The following is a 19,669-nucleotide window of genomic DNA, read 5'->3' as shown; positions in this document are numbered from 1 at the left end:
CCGCCATTAAAGGTTGTAATGAAGCAATAAGTACTCATATACCCTTAACAAAAGGACTCGAATTTGACCTATGGATATGAAGTCTTTTTGATAAGGAGCGTTTTACTCCCTAAAGTGGGACTTCCCAGCATGAATCCGAATTAGTCAGACCCAAAGCAGGTACCGAGTGGGAAACCAAAAAGGAAAAAAAGATCTATTTTTAGATGAGATGGTCCATCACACTTGGTATCATAGTAGGCAGAGGTCTTAGTTCGAGTCTCTATGCCAACCATTATCAAAACAAAGAAAATTCACATCCTTACCCCATTTACAATGAATCAAGCTCACACACGAGAGGTTGAGGCGAAGACATTATTAAGTAAATAAAAGTACGCTCAGATGGTCACACACTTCAACAAATGAAAAATTGTCATATAGCCAAGGCTAAAAAGTGAGTTGCTAGTAGTACATAATAACTTCCGACTTGAAAAATTACTCAATTTTTATTCTTGTCCAGCTTCAACTTCAGCTTCTCTTCAAAAGTTTCACAGCTTTACAATATCTCTCTTCTGTTTATAATAAATCATGTACAGAAATATTCGATTATACGTGTTGTCGTTCCCAGTCTATTACGGAATCAAAGAAATGTTACTCCCTGTACAAACTAACAAGAATGTAAAACTGAAGTTTGATGTTCATCATTAGTGGTCTCTGTATATTGGCTGTGGATTCCATTTGAGATGCAGGTTCAGTTTCCCTGATTTAGCCTCGGCTAATTCGTACGAGTCTTTGTATTCACCTTCCATTAGAACCCTTGTTAAAGTCAGTATGCATCTTCCCATGAAATCCTGTGAAGAAATTTGGAAGAATTCGAAAAATGAATCAATACAATAGTCAAGAAATAAGATATGACAAGGGTACTCTCCATACTTGCACGTAGGGGTGTTAAATGGGCGAGTTAGGCTAAATTTGGGCGGGTCAAAATGAGTTGCCCGCTCAAAGATCACTTGACTGAGATGGGCAGGATCAAGATGAGCTAAACAAAGGATCATAGGCCAACACGCCCATTACATGAGCGTTTTTCCAATGCTTAATGATATATTGGTATTATTGTTTAGCTCATTGTTTACTAATGATGTGAAACAAGTAATGGGTGTGTTGGGCTATGAGGTGATGAGAAAATACTAATGATGTTAAACAAGTGGTTAATGATATATTGCGTGAGGACCAAAAATAGTCATCGGATAATCATATGGAAATTATTCAAGGGGCAGATACTCTTACCTTTCCGAATGTGTCATGGTCCCAGACTTCCAGCATTAGCATGTCATGTAATCCGTCCTCAACAACAAAGTCAAAAGTTTGATTCCATACCGGGTTTAGACTTTCATTTACAACCTAAGGGAAACAGATAATAAACGTTAGATATTTTTTGGGAAGTGATAATCAGCATCATATAAAATTAGATGAGCTAAGACATGGACACTGAAAATTCATACAGCTGATTCTAACTTGCTTTGGATTGAGGTGTAGTTATTCTTAGTAACATTCAGCAATATATCTAGTTATGAATGTTGATACTCGATGCAAATTACTGTAAACAATAATAATACGAACTTGGTGGTTCCCATAGACTCAATATTAGTAGAGGTGGATTAGGATTTGAACCTTATGGGCTCAAGTTCGTTTTTTTTTCCGATAAGTTGTTTGAGTTTGGGATTCTACAACAAGTCACTTGATTTACCGTGGTTGAAATCAATTCTTTGTACTTATCGAGTTATAATACAGAGCCGAGCCAAAGCTACATAGAGATCATATGCAAAAATGAGGATCATGGCACTCTTCTTCTCCTACTTACCAAAACAAGGAAAAACATTATAAATAAATTTACCGAGAATTAATAGTACGAAGAAAGGATACCCTGGTTTTGTTCTTGATTTGAGCCTTCTTCATGATCAGAACAACGTAGGGGTCAGCCTTCCCCCCTATATCAGCTGGGGGCAGATCATCAGCTGATACCACAGTAACAGAAAGTACCCCTCGTACTATTACCTCTCTTCTATTGTTGATTTCACTTCCGTTTGGACTAGCTTCTTTTCCTTCTGCCGAGTTTTTAAGAACTCTCTCTAATGAAGTCATTGACTCATTCTGAGAAAAAGGGTTACTTAGCCCGTTGTTCATGCCATTCGGGCAGTACAATAGCTCCAAGTGCACCTGGCCAAAGATAATGAGAACAGTTAACACATCAAGCACAGTGACTATTCTCTGTGTTCTGCTAACAATCACTATTCACAGGACAATCGGTGCCACCAATGCCGGAGCCATTATTAGAATTTTCAATAAGGGAATGCAAAATAAAAAGAAATAAATTCACCAGGAAGCCAAGGGGATTCAACATCTAGTGTATATACATGAAAAGTAAAAGGGAAAAGGGTCTGATATACCCCTCAACTTTGTCATTTGGAGCTGATATACCCCTCGTTATAAAAGTGGCTCATATATGCCCTTACCGTTATACAAACGGCTCACATATACCCCTGCCGTTACAAAATGGCTCACATATACCCTTCATTTAACGGAAGTTAAAAAATTAGTTTTAAATTTATATTTATTACTTCTAATTTATTAAAAAAATATTTAGGGGTATATATGATTCTTCTGTCAAAGTTCAAGGTATATTTTAATTTTTTTCATGCATAAATTATTTTTTGACTTCTTTTATTATAATTATTTGAGTTTCTTATTCTTATTTTATTTTTTTTCTTTCATTCCTTAGTTTAAAGAAAAAAAAATTAAACTATTTTTTGTGTGTGTATTGTAATTTAATTTCGTATTCGAAGAAAAAATTTGGTCATCTACAATAAGTTTTACAAAATCTTAGTGAAACATAAATAAATTTGATTATCAAAATAATAATTATAAATTAGTCATTGAAACAAAAAAAAATCAAAAAAAAATATGTTTGACGAGGACTAAATTTACTCATATGGGATTATATTTTTTAGAAAAAAATAATAAAAATTTAGATTAAAAAGGGTATATATGAGCCACTTTCATAACAAGGGGTATATCAGCTCTAAATGACAAAGTTGAGGGGTATATCAGACCCTTTTCCCAAAGTAAAATTGAAAAAGGGTTCGGATCCTCTGGGTGCCACAGGCACTCATTTTGAACAGTAAAATGCTGTTTAATATAATTATTGCTGAAAAATCACTAGCTTTCCAACATTTTTGATGTCGTGCATATATTTTCCATCAAATTTACGAGTACTATATGTGGTATATATCTAGCTACTACAGCATGCATCTGAACATAGCCATGGAAAGTAAAAAGGAGTCGGAGTCGTCACCTGGCCCCTATTTTTCTGATCTCTCTGAATTTCCAAATCTTTCACCAACTTCAACCAGATATCCTTCACTTTACCAGGCTCAAGCTCATTCAAACAGATATGGGCACATCCAATTAGTTCAGCTGACTGAAGCCCTTCATCGTCATAGATTTTTACCACCAAGTGTTGTGTCAATGGATCTTCGACTACAAACTCAAAATGCTCATTCCAAATTGGGTTCAAATCGTTGTTCTGAAATAAAGATTCTTACTTCAATCTTAACTTGATCGAATGAATTAAAGAAACTTTTCCAGAGAAATAGAGATAACTTACAATTATTTTGCTCTTCTTCATTCTGTCTCGTAGAGGGCGTACATATAATACAGCGAAAGGATCAGATTTTCCAATGAGGTCTTTATTTGTTAACTCCTTTGCTTGAACAAGTTTCACCTCCAATACTCCGGTAGGCTTCAGTTCAAGGTCACTGGTAAACAAGAAAATAGATATCAATAAGGATTAAGCAGTTGCCAATCAAAATCTAAATGTTAAACTTGTCTTTTTCAGTTAACATACATATGCAAAATGATCCACTGAAAAATTTCTTTTACAGCTCCGATAAGCACATGAGATATTTACGAAGTTGCATGACATAACATTTTGCTTTCCTAGTTCAATGCAAAATGGATGGAAGTCCGACACAAGTTGAGGGGACTACTCTCCAAATCTTAGTCCTAATTCTGCTTTTGGAAATCTTGTACCCCCTTCGTTTCAATTTGTTTGCTTGGTTTTGACTTGGAACGAAGTTTAAGAAAGTAAAAGAAAACATTCGAATCATGTGGTCTTAAATTAAAGATATATAGAATGTATCAAAATGTTCTTTGATCTTGTGGTCTTATAGATGCCACGTGGAAAGTTAGAATTAAAGAGTTACTAAAAAAGGAAAGAGGAATTCCTTTTTAAACGGACTAAAATGGTAAGTAAGACAAATAAGTTGGAATGGAGGGAGTATTCAAAGGTCCTTCCGAGGTCCAACGAGAACTAAATGTGTTTGCTTGAACCAAGATCGGGGCAGGCCAAAGGTAAAGTGGATCAGTGAAACCAAGATTGTTCAAAGAATTCATCATTGTCAATATCAATACCTATAATCCCCAGGTAAAATGGGAATAACTTTCCGAACTGGCCACGTGATAGAGTCTTCAACAGCGTCCCGGATGGTTCCCTGGAGAAATAAACTCATTTTAGTACACCTAGAGTGTAGTAAATCATAACTAACATTTGTTAAGCTTTCTATTTTATGACTGCATAAAAAAAAATTCAAGTTCAGGCAAACAACTCAAAGCAGCAAATTCGTTGTTCCTCTCTTTTCTCAAATGAGAATAGTCATAAGAATGCACTAAGAAACAAATTGTTCGAAAATTTTCACATAACACTCCTTGATTCTCATAAAGTATGTGCCATTTCATTTTTCAAGTAAAAACCGTTATCCATATTGAAATATAGAAGTTTTAGGAAAGTTCAAGACAACATAGAATGTTTACCAAAGAAACATGAGAAATAGGTTTATCTTGTTAACATGTCGTGAATCAAGCTCCCGGATTTCCTAAACAAGGATGAAGTTAACCACTACAAAGACACCCTATCCTTGTAGTTATGACACTAAGCCACTACTTCAAAATTTTCAACTCTTTCTGTTCCTTCCGTTTCTCTTTTGAGAAAGAATAAGGGGAAACAAAATAAGGCTTGGCTACGCCAGCCAAATATCCATGGCATCTGTAGGCCTTAATTACATCTCATCAACTTTATCAAAGAACAATTACATCCACATCAAACAGAGAAACGGATTTAGTGGTAAGAGTTCGCCCAAACCTCAATTGCATCAGAAAGGCCAGGAATTGCTGTCATGTCACCACCAATTACTTTAAGCGTAAAATCCAGCTTTTTCTGCAAACAACGAATGTACTTGTCATTTTTCCTATAGAGTTTAGGTGTGAGATATGCACGTGAGTAGCCTTATCCCGGTAAAAGTAAGTGACATCTGCACACACACGGGAAATGCAGAACTAAGACAGTAGCACTTATAAAAGAGTTGAGATTCTTTTTATAAATGTTAATCACACTGATTTGTTTAATTTAAAACAAAAGAAATATCTTTAGCTTCAATTCTGGATTGTGTAAATAACATGCTTAATTTTCTTTTATTTTAAGTATCAACACGATGCCAAATTGTTCAAGGGTAAGTATCAATAATATGCTTAAATTGATCTATGTGCATGTATGCACCGAAGTGATACACAGGCAAATGAAGAATAAAAGAAAATTTGAGGTTTATACTATACCTTCTGCCTTAGAGAATAACATACAGCTCCAAAGCAAGGAAACTCATCAACAAGTGGCCTGAAGATGAGCCTGAAAATACCAGTAAACGCGATGTTCTTCACCTAAATGTAAGGAAAACAATAATCACAAAGTTAAAATCAGATTCATAAGAGTTGGACCATAGCAAGATACAAATATTTCAGGAACCAAAATATAAACTTGTGTGGATAAATTACTGGCGTCTTCATTTCTTCACTCTTAAACCGTGCAACTCTTCTAGATTACTATTAAGGACGTATCACAGGGAATAAAATGACATTAACTTTTCATTTTGTGCTCAGCCCAAGAAAACACAAAAGCACAAGCATGTCCATGCAAATCATATGGGATAACTAGAAATTGTAAGCCACAAATACGGACTAGTCAAGCTGAAACAGTTGTTTGTTCCCATTTCAACAAGCTCTTATAGAAAACATATTCGATAAGTACAAGCTCTTTCAGAAACAATATACGCAGGCTTGAGGACATCATGTAATACCAGCGGGTTCTTCAATTTGAGTATTCAAAGAGATAACAGAAACATTTGCATCTCAGCAGAAATATCATGTGAAGCAGTTAAAGTATGTGTCACAGCTCTGAGGTGAAAGTATGTTGTTCGGATTCTTCAAAAAATGTCGACGGGTGCGTGCCAGATACTCCAAAAGTAGTGCAATGTTGGAGAATCCGACACGGGTGCGGCTACATTTTTGGAGAGTCCGGGCAACATATGGTGAAACTAATTACCTGCACTGGTAATGCTACACCAACATAAGTCATGATATCGAGTATTATGCTTGGATTCCCATCCCATTGCATCTCTAATTCCATAGTAATACCCTCACTTCCATCTTCAATAATAGAAATCCCTGCAGTGGCATATATATGAGATCAAGCAATTGTTAAATGTAACAATAGTCATCCTCACAAGCAGTTTCTTTTATTACGGATTAACTGATACGAGATGATAAGATTTCTCTTTGAGGTTTGAATATCTTTTATACCCCAGTCCGTCTCAAATTATTTGTCACATTTTGACATCTCAATAGGCTATAAATGGCAGGAAAATGTTATGCCGTTTTTTTAGATGGCGGTGGTGTCCGTGCAGGGAAATGTTATGCTACTCCAAACATAAGCATGCGATGAAGACCAAGAGGACTGATAAGTTTGTTCATATGTATAAGTGACTCCTAAAACTCTAAGGTCGTACAATATGCAAGAGCTTTGAGACATGTTACGCCAGTCATCGTCTACTAACCTGTAAATTGTGGAGCAACTGTACCAAGAGTGAACTTTGAAAATTTCAAAGACGCCAAAATCACAGGCCTATATTGTTCCAAAATTGGCTCAACACTTGACTTTACTAGTTCTGATGCTGCCTGAATGACCATATATACCGATACCGACTCAATTAGCAACAAAGAAGTCCAACAGTCACAAATTAGAACCAAAAAAAGGGGGGAAATGGAAAATTGCAGAATCGCAATAGAGTGGAAAACCAAACTATGTACAGACATTGAACCCCTAACCTCATCCACATACGGCCAGATCTTTTCAAGATGAGAATTAAGCCATGCCAACTGTAAGAACAAAATTGAAAAATTAACAAGGTCATTTTTTGCCCTCAACAAACTAAACCACAACATGTATTCTAGATAGAAATTAAACAAAGTCCATAAAGGGAAAGTCTTGCAAACAAAGACCACAATTTGAAACACAATGCACAAATTTAATCTCAATGATGTTATATGGTCACTATGTGCTCCAAAAACAGATAAGGACATTAACGGTGTGTTTGTAATCTCATTTTTTCTGATTTTGGCTGCTAGAACATATATTTTGCGAAGATATTTTCCACCAAAAAGGAGCAAACAATTATCTCAACATATAGACATTATTATCAATCTTTACTACTCAAATATTTTTCACCAAAACACTATCCGATTTGCTTATTCAATCTTCAATAAATGTCCTTCTCCCAGAAAAAGAATTCCATTCTCCAACTAAACACGAAAAACATTTTCCAGAAAATAAGTTTACAGATTTATGATAAATGACATTGCTTTAGCTAAAACTACCACAAAATCCAGTAGCTTTGGTTTAACAATATATTAATATTATAAGATATAAAAATAGTCTTTTCAGTCAATATTGCTCAGACTCTTACAAAATGGTGACAGGTGAGTGTCGGAAACTCCAAACTAGTGCAACATTAGAGAATTCGACATGGGTACAAACAACATTTTTCGAGAGTCGGAGCAACATAATTTTCAGAAACCCAACAAAGCAAAAAGAACTGTGGTCTAGAACCCATATAGACTAAAAATTCTGACTCCGCCTCTACGACTTACCAAATACATAAAAAGTTAAAGACTTCACCTTTTGCTGATTTGAGAAAACAACCCAAGAAGGGTATTGTTCTGGTGTAAAGATTTTTCTTGAATCTTCCACTGTCATTCTAGCAAATGAAGCAATTCCACTAGCCTTCACAATTCAACCAAAAAAACAACATAAATACAAAATAAAAAAAAATCCAAAAATATTGAAGTAAAAAAAAAAAACAAAGACTTTAGTTGACTAACCAGATCAGTACGTTGTTTGGATCTAGCATTTTCAGATTTCACAAAAGCAACTATTATAGCAAGTCCAAATGCTATTCCAAACACAACCCCTAAAACAAATGACATTTTTTTCCCCACTTTTTGTTAAATCCCCTCTTCCTTATTCAATGATTTCTATAAACTGAAAAATGTTGAAAAGATCTAAAAAAAGGTGAGATTTTGAATCTGTTTTTGGAGTTCTCTTCTTATGGGGTTTTCCTAAAAGATGAATTCTTGAAAAAAATTACATCTTGAGATTCACTAAAACTTAAAATTGTTCAAAGAAAAACTCAAAGTTGGGATCTTTAATCTGTTTTTTGGAGTTTTCTTCTGGTGGGGTTCTTCCAACAGGTAAATTCTTGAAAAAAAAAAACAATTAAAAAGTATATCTTGAGACTCAATGAAAGTTGGAATATGTATTGAAAAATAGTTTCGTTTTAATTTGTTTGTCTAGATTTTATCGGCTTGATATCAGTTTAAGAAAGTAAAAAGTTGTATACAAATAAAGAAGAACTTTCAATAATATAATATTAAATTAAAGTTATATACTATAAAAGATAGTCTTAAACGACATATATTATGTGAAATGTTGAAACTAAAAAAATAGTTAAAAAATACTCTTTTTAGATAAAATTAAAGTATAAAATATGATAAATAAATTAGAATAAAAAATATATTTTTATAAAATAAATTTAAAAATAATAAATAAAAACAAATTAAAACGGAGAAAATACACTATCTCAATTTTCTTTCTTGTTATAATCAAAGCTTTGAACGGCCATAACCAGACAAAGATACTTTAATTGTTTTCAAAGTGTCCAAACTAAAATTAGGCAAAGAAAATAGGAATGTCATTTTTCTAACAGGTGAGTTGACTATCTGTGGGGCAATATTTTCTAACCAATTATATTTTGCCGTGTGGTCAAACTGTATAAAGTTTTAATTTGTCTTTCTTAATTTTTAAATAATTTGATTATATTTCTCTTTTTTGTTAAATTAAATTAAATTTTGGGAATAAGTCTACTTTAGTCCATCAAAAATAACTTTCACACGTAGTTTTGTATAGAACGTTTTACCTTTTTTAAAAAAAATTTTCTTCATTGATAATTAAATAATATGAAATAGTTATTGAACAACCAGAGACATAACTTTCGTTAATGAAGTATAAATATATGTAAAAAAATTCTACGATAATTAAAATCTCGAAAATTGATATTGAGTTACAGATTATTTTATGTATAGAAAGATGCAGAACCACAAAATTATTAGCCAAATTCTGTAGTTTTGAGTACTCTTCTAAATAAAAAAATTAACTTTCTAATATCAAGTGATTTCAATCATAAACCAAACTGATCTATTTGCGTTTTTTCTGTTTTGTTATGCTGATGAGCTATGTTGTTCCGATTCTCCTAAAAATAAAATGATGTTGCGTTTGTGTTGGTTTCATAAAAAAATGTACTACTTCTGAAGAATTCAACACGTGGCTGTTGACATTTTTGAAAAATGTGATATAGCTAATGAATGGCTGTGTAGAATACTTCTGTCAATTTGAAACAGAAACAAACTAACATAACTTGAATAACCATTGATACTAAAAATGATAAAAACAGAATAGTTCACTAATTATTCCACAAAATCAAACAAAGACAAGTTGGCCCTCTCAATCTTCCATTAAGTCTGTCGTCTCAGAGCTCTCTTCTTTGACCTTCTTCTTTTGTGAGGCATGAGTCCATCGAAAAATTCCACAAACCATATTGGCTTACGATATTGAAACATGACACTCCACATGACAGTTCCAACAACGAGTCCAAAACTGTAGCCTATGACTACTGATTCCCACGTAAATCCACTAAAGAAGTACGACTCCGATGGTTGAGGAACATGTGATGAACCACTGGTTCCACATTGCTTTGATAAAGGAAGACCACATAAATCAAGGTTTCCACCATACGAGTCATTTGCAAATGTGTTGAATTGTAGACCTTGAGGAATCGGACCTACAAGAACATTCTGAGAGAGGTTTAAGACAGCTAGAATTTAGTCTTGTTAATTCAGTCGGAATATTTCCAGTGAGCCGATTCCAGGAGAGATCCATTGCTTCAAGCACATTCAATTGTCCCAATTCGATTGGAATATCACCTTTGAGATTGTTACGGGATAAATTGAGTAACCGAAGTGAGCCAAGATCCTTTACTGTTTTTGGAATGACACCTTCAAAATGGTTGCTTGAGAGATCTATCGTTGTCATAATAGTGTTGATTTTTTCTAGCTCAATATCATGGCCTTTGATCACCAAACTCACTGAATCTTCATACATCGAATATTCACTCAATTGTTCCATATATTTGATCTCACCTTTGTCTCCGTCATCTAATTTAATCATCGCACTGAAGTTCTCAAAAAGTCTTGCAGGTAGTGAGCCACTAAATTTGTTACAAGAGAGATCAAAAATCCGCAACTTGGGAAAGTAAAACTTCTTCCTACTACTTAAACGTCCATGGAACTTGTTCAACTTCAATATAAGGACCTGCAGCTCTTGAAGCATTCCGAGCCAAGCTGGAAATGTGTCATTTATAGCGTTGTTCCCCACATCAAAGATTTCTAAACGAAAACAGTTGAGTAATGACATTGGCACAGTTCCTTCAAATCGATTACCATTTACAAGAATGGTACTCAATAAAGTGCTGTGTGCACAAAACGGTGGAAGACTCCCAATGAAATTATTTCTTCTTAAGTCTAGCACGGATAGCTCAACCATGCTGTCCAAGCAATGTGTAATCGAGCCACTGAAGTTGTTGTGTGATAAATCTAAAAGGCTAAGCTTGCTCATGTTACAAATGGATGAAGGTAGTGGACCGTGAAGGGAGTTAAATTTCAGATCAAGATACCCTAGATTATGGAAATGCAATTGTGGTAGGTAGCCTGTTAATGAATTATATGAAAGGTTCAGAAACCGCAATGAGTCCCACCTCATACCGCTAAACCAGTCAGGGATTTGACCACGAATCTTATTGTTAGAAATATCCAACACCGTCAGTGTCTTCATATTTCTCAAGAAATGTGGAAAATCCTTCAGTTCACAAGATGATAAGAACAAAGATGATAGGCTAGGAAAGGTGATGTTTATTCCCTCATCAACAGTGATGTTATTTGATGAAATTCCAAGGGTTACAAGGTTTGTGAGATTCACAAGTGATTGAGGAAAAGAACCACTGAGTTGATTATGGCTTAAATGCAGGTCTTTTAATGTTGGGTTTGTTTTGATCACTTCATCGGTTAGTCCTCTGAATCGGTTATGTTGGAGCGACACTGAAGATAGCAAAGGTAGGCTAAATACCCAAGATGGTATGGTACCATTCAGTGAGTTGTATGAAAAATCCAGCTCGGTTAGGTTTGGAAGCATGCCTGCATTGCTAGGCAGTGGGCCAGATAGGGAATTACTCGACAATCCTAAGTATTCAAGATGTGTCAAACTTAAAATTGAAGAGGGAAATGGACCGATGAAGCTGTTTTTAGAAAGATCTAAATGACGTAGCTCTTGGAGGTTAGAGAAAATTTCTGGAATTTCACCTGAAAAAGAGTTGGATAAAAGATCCAAACACGTGAGCTGTTTCAATTTAGAGATTGTTGAAGGAATATGGCCAGTGAAATGATTATGAGATAAAATCAACTCCCTAATTTCGGTTAGGTTGCCAACGGAATCTGGAATGGAACCCGAGAATTGACATTGTTGGAGGTTTAAGTATTTCAATGAACTCAAGGTGCCAATTGAATCAGGAATCTCACCGGAGATGCCAGTGTATGCAATACTCAACTCCAACAGAGTGCTGCTTGGGTGGATCTTTGGAAAAACTCCATTGAGAAGATCATTGTAACTCAAATAGAGCATTTCCAAGTTTGGCAGAAGGAAAAAGTTCTCCGTGAGAGCACCTTGCAGATTAGTATCGTAAAGATCAACGTACCTTAAGGAGGAAGAAGAGATATTGACAGGTATCGGAGAAGAGATGTTGACAAGAAAGAGAGAAAGTAGCTCCAGATTTGTGAAGTTGTGAAGCATTGCCTCAAATGTTCTCTCATTAAGTTGTAACGCAAAACCATAAGAAAGATCAAGTGAAACCAAATTAGAAAGGTATGAGATTTCTGTTGGGACTTTCCCATCGAAGGTAGAATAAGAAAGGTTGAGATGCCTCAAATTCGTCAATCGGCCAATGTTATGTGGGATCGAAGAAGGATAAAAGTCATTGTAAGCAAGATTTAGTGTCTGCAGATGATGAAGTTGGAAGAGACTGCTATTGGGATGAAAATTGCCAACAAGCTGACTACAACTAAGGTCCAGACCGATAACATGACCTGTTAACACGTCACAAGTAACTCCGTCCCAAGTACAACAATCTTTACTCTCATTCCAAGACTTCGTTTTTGGGAAAGAAGTATCACACAGGGAGTAGTCGGATTTAACTTGTAAGGATTGCTTAAACTGAAGCAAAGCGGAAGTTTCAGTGGGAGAGCAAAGATGATGATCAAAGGAAGACGAAAAGCATAGACTTATTAGCAACACAAAACAGAGAAATGAATAAAAGAAAAACAGACTCATGACCATTTTTTTTGTTGGTTTGTTTTCAGCAAATAACAGGATGGATGTTCTCTTCTTACAAATCAATCAGCATTAACCATATATACTAGTTCTCGAACACGTGTATTGCACGTGCATTCTATGTTAATTAGAACAAATTGTTGAAATAATAGAATAAGAAATAAACATATCCAGACAAATAAAATTGGGTGCTTGCCCCACATCTACCACTAACTAATTTGTGGTGGTTGTAAAAAAGTTCAAGTCATTTTCCAGAAAGACTCTTAAGTCTTTAAGTCTTGGGTTGATAGTACCAATTTCCAAATTTGGCATAAATTGAGAAAAAAATAATATAACTTTGACATCACTAACTACGCAACTTGTGGTCGTACTACTCACTCTTAACAATTTGTTACTTCATATTTTGTATTGTTCCACAAAACTTTTTAGAGGACGGTAACAAAATAATTCTCTAGACGATGTTGTTGTTCATTTCGAGTTCATATATTATCTCTGCAGTGTGTGTTACGCAAGATAATGTGAAATTGGTCCTGTTACATAACACTCACTATAAAAAAAATCTTCTTGATCTTGACTAAGTCAACTGAGAAAAAGAGAAAAAACAACAGTTAAAGACATGATTTGACTCCTCCATTTTCTTGACTCCTACTTAGAGTATGTAACAAAACAATGATACCGTGTGGAATTTTGAAGTAAATTGGACCAATAAGTGGTCCAATTTTGTACATTCGACATACTCAAATAGTTGAGATAATATCTCAGATGCACATAACTAATTAATACTCATATTACTAATACCCGCACAAATAATACCTACGTTATTAATACAAGCATAACTATATCCACTTACCAAACGACCCCAAACTATGCACAACTTGTGGTCCATGAATGACTACTAACAACTTGTTACTCATATTTTGTAGTGTTTCACAAGACTTGTTAGAGGACGGAGAAGATTTAACCCTTAACTAATTTTCTCTAGATTTTGTGTTCATTTAAGGTCATCCACTATCTCTGCAATGTGTGTTACGAAAGATGATGTGAAATTGACCCCGTAAGTCTGCAGAAGTTGTAACAAATTTCCAATAAGAGAAACTACTGCTTGACTAAGTCAAGTGACAAAAAAGAAATGAAGAACAATTAAAGACATGATTTAAGTTCTCCATTTTATTCAAAATTTTGTGGAAGCAATGAACCATTGAATTCTTTACGAGAAACATCAACTGAAGTTCAGTGACTTTCTATGAGAAGAACTGTTAGTTGAGTGACTAGCTATTAAAAAAATACATAGTTAAGTGACTTTGAGGTTATAAGTGAAAGTTGAGTGACCTAGCTGGAAATGTACCATTTATGACATCGGGACAGATCCTTCAAATCGATTACCATTTAAGACAATGGTACTCAATGAAGTGCTGTGCGCACATAATGATGGAAGACATCATGTGAAATTGTTACTTCGCAACTCTAGCACCAATAGGTCAGACATGTTCCCTAAGCAATGTGGAACCGAGTCACTGAAGTAGTTATGTGATAAATCTAGAATGTTAAGGCTGCTCATGTTACAAATGGATGAAGGTAGTGGACCCTGAAGAAAGTTAAACTTAAGATCAAGAGACTCTAGACTATAATAATGAAATTGTTGTAGATGACCTATTAATGAATTATGCAACAGGTTTAGGAACCACAACGAGTCCCACCTGTGGCTGCTAAACCAGTGAGGGATTTGACCACGAATCTTATTCTTAGAAATATCCAAGAACTCGAGTGTCTTTACATTTCTCAAGAAGTGTGGAAATTCCTTCAGTTTACAAGAGGATAACTGTAAAACTACTAGGCCAGGAAAGGTGATATTTATTGCCGCATCACCGGTGATGTTATTTCATGAAAGTTCAAGGCTATAAAGGTTTGTGAGATTCACAAGTGATTGAGGAGAAGAACCACTGAACTGATTAGGACTTAAATACAGGTCTACTAATCCTGGATTTTTTCTGAGCTCATCGCATAGTCTACTAAATAGATTATGATTGAGCCTCAACTCAAGGGAACTAACATTAAAGACCCAAGAGAGTATTGTTCGATTCAATGAGTTGTAACAGTTCGGTTAGCTTTAGAAGCATGCTGGCATTGCTAGGCAGTGGACCAGATAGGGAATTACTCGACATGTTTAAGCTTTGTAGATGTGTCAAGCTTAAAATTGAACAGGAAAACGGACCGATGAAGCTGTTATTAGACAGATCTAAATAACAAACTAACATAACTTGAATAACACACATATAATTATGTTTCTATCAAACAAGTACAAACAACAGATAGAAAGTTGAAAAGATAAAAACAGAACAGAAAACTTCACTAATTAGTCCAAAAAATTAAACAAAGACAACTTGGCCCCTCTCAATTTTCCATTAAGTCCTTCGTCTCTGAGCTCTCTTCTTTGGCCTTCTTCTTTTGTGAGGCATGAGTCCATCAAAAAATTCGACAAACCATTTTGGTTTACGATATTTAAACATGAGACTCCACATGACAGTTCCAACAACGAGTCCAAAACTGTAGCCTATGACTACTGATTCCCATGTAAATCCACTAAAAAAATATGACTCACTTTCATCTTCTTCTTCCTCCAAAGGTTGAGGAGGATGCGATGAATCACTTGTTCCACATTGTTTTGATAAAGGAGGACCACATAAATCAAGGTTGCCGCCATACGAGTCATTTCCAAATGTGTTGAACTGTAGACCATGAGGAATTGGTCCGATGAGATGATTTTGAGAGAGGTTTAAGAAGGCCAGAAAGTTCATTCTTGTCAATTCCTGCGGAATCTTTCCAGTGAGGCGATTCCAGGAGAGATCTAAAGCTTCAAGCGTATTCAATTGCCCTAATTCCATTGGAATATCACCTCTGAGATTGTTATGGGATAAATTGAGTAGCCAAAGTGAGCTGAGATCCTTTAGTGTTTTCGGAATGACACCTTCAAAATGGTTGCTTGAGAGATCTATGGTTGTCATAATTGTGCTGATTCTTTGTAGCTCAATATCCTTCCCTTTGATTACCAATGTCACTGAATCCTCATACGATGTGTCAGATAGTCTCATGTACTTGATCTCTCCTGTGTCTTCGTTATCTAATTTGATCATTGCCTTGAAGTTTCCAAAAACATTTGCAGGAAGTGAGCCACTGAAATCATTACGAGAAAGATCAAAAATACGCAACTTGGTAAAGCAAAACTCAGTCTGACAAGTACTTATAGGTCCATGGAACTTGTTCGACTTTAATACAAGGACCTGCAGCTCTTCAAGAGATCCAAGCCAAGCTGGAAATGTGTCATTTATAGCATTGCTCCCCACATCAAGGACTTCTAGACTATCACACTTGAGCAACGACACAGGAACAGGTCCTTCAAATCGATTACCATTTACGACAATGGTACTCAATGAAGTGCTGTGGACACATAATGTGGGAAGACTACCTGTGAAATTGTTCTTTCTTAAGTCCAGCACCGTTAGATTAGCCATGCTTCCCAAGCAACTTGGAATCGAGTTACTGAAATTGTTGCGTGATAAATCTAATAAGATAAGCGAACTCATGTTACAAATGGATGAAGGTAGTGGACCCTGAAGGGAGTTGAATTTCAGATCAAGATACTGTAGAGTATAATAATGCAATCGTGGTAGGTTGCCTGTTAGTGAATTATGAGAAAGGTTTAGGAACTGCAACGAGTCCCACCTCATGCCGCTAAACCATTTAGGGATTTGACCAGAAATCTTATTGTTAGAAATATCTAAGTACACAAAAGTCTTTACATTTCTCAACAAGTGTGGAATATCCTTCAGTTCACACGATGATAAATGCAAAAATTCCAGGCTAGGGAAAGTGATATTGATTCCCGTAATATCATTGGTGATTTTATTTGATGAAAGGTCAAGGTAATAAAGGTTTTTGAGATTCGCAAGTGATTGAGGAAAAGAACCACTGAGTTGATTATGGCTTAAATCGAGGCGTTCTAATGTTGGGTTTGTTTTGATCACTTTATCAGCTATCCCTCTGAATCGATTATGATGGAGCGACACCGAAGATAGCAAAGGTAGGCTAAACACCCAAGATGGTATGGAACCATTCAGTGAGTTGTAAGACAAATCCAAATAAGTTAGATTTTGAAGAATGCTCGCATTCTTAGGTAATGGGCTAGATAGGGAATTACTCGACATGTCTAATCTTTCAAGACGTGTCAAACTTAAAATTGAAGTGGGAAATAGACCGATGAAGCTGTTTCTAAAAAGATATAAATAACGTAGTTGTTGTAGGTTAGAGAAAACATCAGGAATTTTACCTGAAAAGGAGTTGGACGAAAGATGTAAACGTGTGAGGTGCTTCAATTTAGAGATTGTGGAAGGAATATGTCCGGTGAAATTATTATGACTGAAATCCAACTCTGTAATTTGTGTTAGGTTGCCAATGGAATCAGGAATGGAACCAGAGAAATGACATCGTTGGAGGTTTAAGATATTCAAGGAACTGAAGGTGCCAACTGAATCAGGCAGCTTACCGGAGATGCCTGTGTCTGAAATATCCAGCTCCATTAACAGAGTGTTTCTCCGGTGGATCTTTGGAAAAACTCCTTTGAGAAGATCATTACTACTCAATTTGAGTGTTTCCAAGCTGTTTGGCAGATGGAAAAAGCTCTCTGTGAGAACACCTCGCAGATTAGTATTATCAAGATCCAAGTACCTTAAGGAAGAGGAAATATTGAGAGGTATCGGAGATGAGATGTTGACTTGAGAGAGAGAAAGTAGCTCCAAATTTGTGAAGTTGTGAAGCATTGTTTCAAATGTTCTCTCATCAAGTTGTAATCTATGATAACTATCAGAAAGATCAAGTGAAACCAAATTGGAAAGGTATGAGATTTCCGTTGGGATTTTCCCTTGAAACCAAGCATCAGAAAGGTTAAGATGCCTCAAATTCGCCAATCGGCCAATGTTATGTGGGATCGAAGAATAATTGAAGTGATTGTAAGCAAGGTTTAGTGTTTGGAGATGATGAAGTTGGAAGAGGCTGCTGTTGGAATGAAAAGTGCCAACAAGCTGACTGCAACTAAGTTCCAAGGCGATAACATGACCGTTTAACAGGTCACAAGTGACTCCGTCCCAACTGCAGCAATCCCTACTCTCATTCCAAGACTTTGTTTTTGGAAAGCAATCTCCATCAGACCAATCTCTATAGTACTCTTCGGACATATTTTGAAAGGATTGTTTGAACTTAATCAAAGCAGAAGCTTCAGTAGGAGAGCAAAGATGATGATGCTCAAAGGAAGAAGAAAAACATTCACTTATTAGCAACACAAAACACAGAAATGAATAAAAGAAAAACAGACTCATGACCATTTTTTGTTTGTTTGTTTGTTTTCAGCAAATAACAGGAAGGATGTGTTCTTCTTATAGATTTGTAAGAACAATCAAAATTCTATGAATACAATGATACTGAAATAGTTGCGCTGAATTTGATAAGTTAATATAATGATATTAAAACAATATTTTAGAAGCAATTAATTAACAATAATAGTTTAAATGTTGTTTAATATGTATTTTTAGCGGTAATTAACACTCTTTGTATATGTCTCTAAAGTCTTTAGCAACATCGGATCTAATGATACTTAACCAATGCCGGTAAGATTTTTAAAACTTTTTATTAATGTGTATTTGTTACCGCTAAACGTTGTTTTCGTTCTAGTGCTTGAATTTAAAGAATACACAAAAAAATAAAGAAAAATGACAAAAATCCATCCCTTAAGTTCACTTATTACCCTTATTCCCTATTTGTTTTAAAAACACCTAAAATTTCTCATTTTTTAGTCAAATGAGGCGGATACAAAAATGTTACAAAAAATGAGGCGGATACAAAAATGTGACAAAAAATGAGTCGGATACAAAATTGTGATAAAAAATGAGGCGGATACAAAAATATAAAAATGAGGCGGATACAAAAATGTGACAGAAAATGAGGCGGATACAAAAATGTGACAAAAAATGAGACGGATACAAAAATGTGATAAAAAATGAGGCGGATACAAAAATATAAAAATGAGTAGGATACAAAAATATAAAAATGAGTCGGATACAAAAATGTGACAAAAAAATATATAATGTATCCGCCACCTTTTTATTGTATCAGCGGTATTATGTATCCATGTTTTTGTATATTTTTTAGGAATTTCGGTCATTAGAAACTTATAAGGGACAAATAGTCATTTAGCCCTAAAAATATGTTATTTATGTCATCTGTCCAAAAATAAATTGATCTTTTTATTAAAATCCAACAATATATTTTGTATAATGCAAAAAATTTTACCATTTAGTAGACTTTAGAATATTTATTGATGAGAAAATAAAAATAGAAAGAGGAATAAAAAAGGTAAAAGTACTAAAATATATGAATTCATGATAATTATCAAGATATAAATAAATCAATAAAATAAATAGTCACGTACAAAAGGATGGTATAATTAACTAAAGTCATTTCTTAATTATTGCAACGACCTCCACATTAAATAAAGTAAACAATTAACTAAACACTATTTCGTAAAGTAACTTTGTTGACTATTCTATGCATGGGACTACATCAACTTAAAGAATATTTAATAATTTTGTTCTTTTAAGCCAATTTCCACAAAGACTAGCCGATACATATTTTTTACGGTCATTAATTATTGCTTATGTTCTTAAAGATAAATAATAAGACTAAATAATTATCATATTTCTTTACATTTTTAATGTTTGTTACTACGTAATCATAAAAGGTCAAGACACATCATCGAACCAATCATGA

The 19,669-nt window shown here is 34.9% G+C and overlaps 3 protein-coding genes across 3 annotated transcripts; all 3 read right to left on the bottom strand.

The window, feature by feature from the left end:
* Window positions 1-390: 390 nt before the first annotated feature.
* LOC107007373 (synaptotagmin-5-like) lies at window positions 391-8,698 on the bottom strand. Its single transcript, XM_015205969.1, has 13 exons — window positions 8,242-8,698; window positions 8,039-8,143; window positions 7,189-7,239; window positions 6,918-7,038; window positions 6,407-6,528; window positions 5,644-5,745; window positions 5,174-5,248; window positions 4,447-4,526; window positions 3,641-3,791; window positions 3,329-3,559; window positions 1,900-2,193; window positions 1,264-1,377; window positions 391-827 (listed from the first exon to the last, which is right to left on the bottom strand). The coding sequence occupies exons 1-13, from the start codon at window positions 8,344-8,346 to the stop codon at window positions 681-683; spliced, it is 1,698 nt and encodes a 565-aa protein (XP_015061455.1). The 5' UTR covers window positions 8,347-8,698; the 3' UTR covers window positions 391-680.
* Window positions 8,699-9,930: 1,232 nt separating this feature from the next.
* Window positions 9,931-12,859, bottom strand: LOC107005843 (receptor-like protein 6). Its single transcript, XM_027913552.1, has 2 exons — window positions 10,399-12,859; window positions 9,931-10,256 (listed from the first exon to the last, which is right to left on the bottom strand). The coding sequence occupies exons 1-2, from the start codon at window positions 12,857-12,859 to the stop codon at window positions 9,931-9,933; spliced, it is 2,787 nt and encodes a 928-aa protein (XP_027769353.1).
* A 2,396-nt stretch (window positions 12,860-15,255) lies between these two features.
* LOC107006659 (receptor-like protein 7) lies at window positions 15,256-18,081 on the bottom strand. Its single transcript, XM_015205175.2, has one exon. The coding sequence runs from the start codon at window positions 18,079-18,081 to the stop codon at window positions 15,256-15,258; it is 2,826 nt and encodes a 941-aa protein (XP_015060661.2).
* Between the last annotated feature and the right edge of the window lie 1,588 nt (window positions 18,082-19,669).

The sequence above is a fragment of the Solanum pennellii genome, chromosome 12 (assembly GCF_001406875.1).
Source record: "Solanum pennellii chromosome 12, SPENNV200".
Taxonomy (NCBI): Eukaryota; Viridiplantae; Streptophyta; class Magnoliopsida; order Solanales; family Solanaceae; genus Solanum; species Solanum pennellii.
This window is presented reverse-complemented; position numbering and strand designations above follow the sequence as displayed.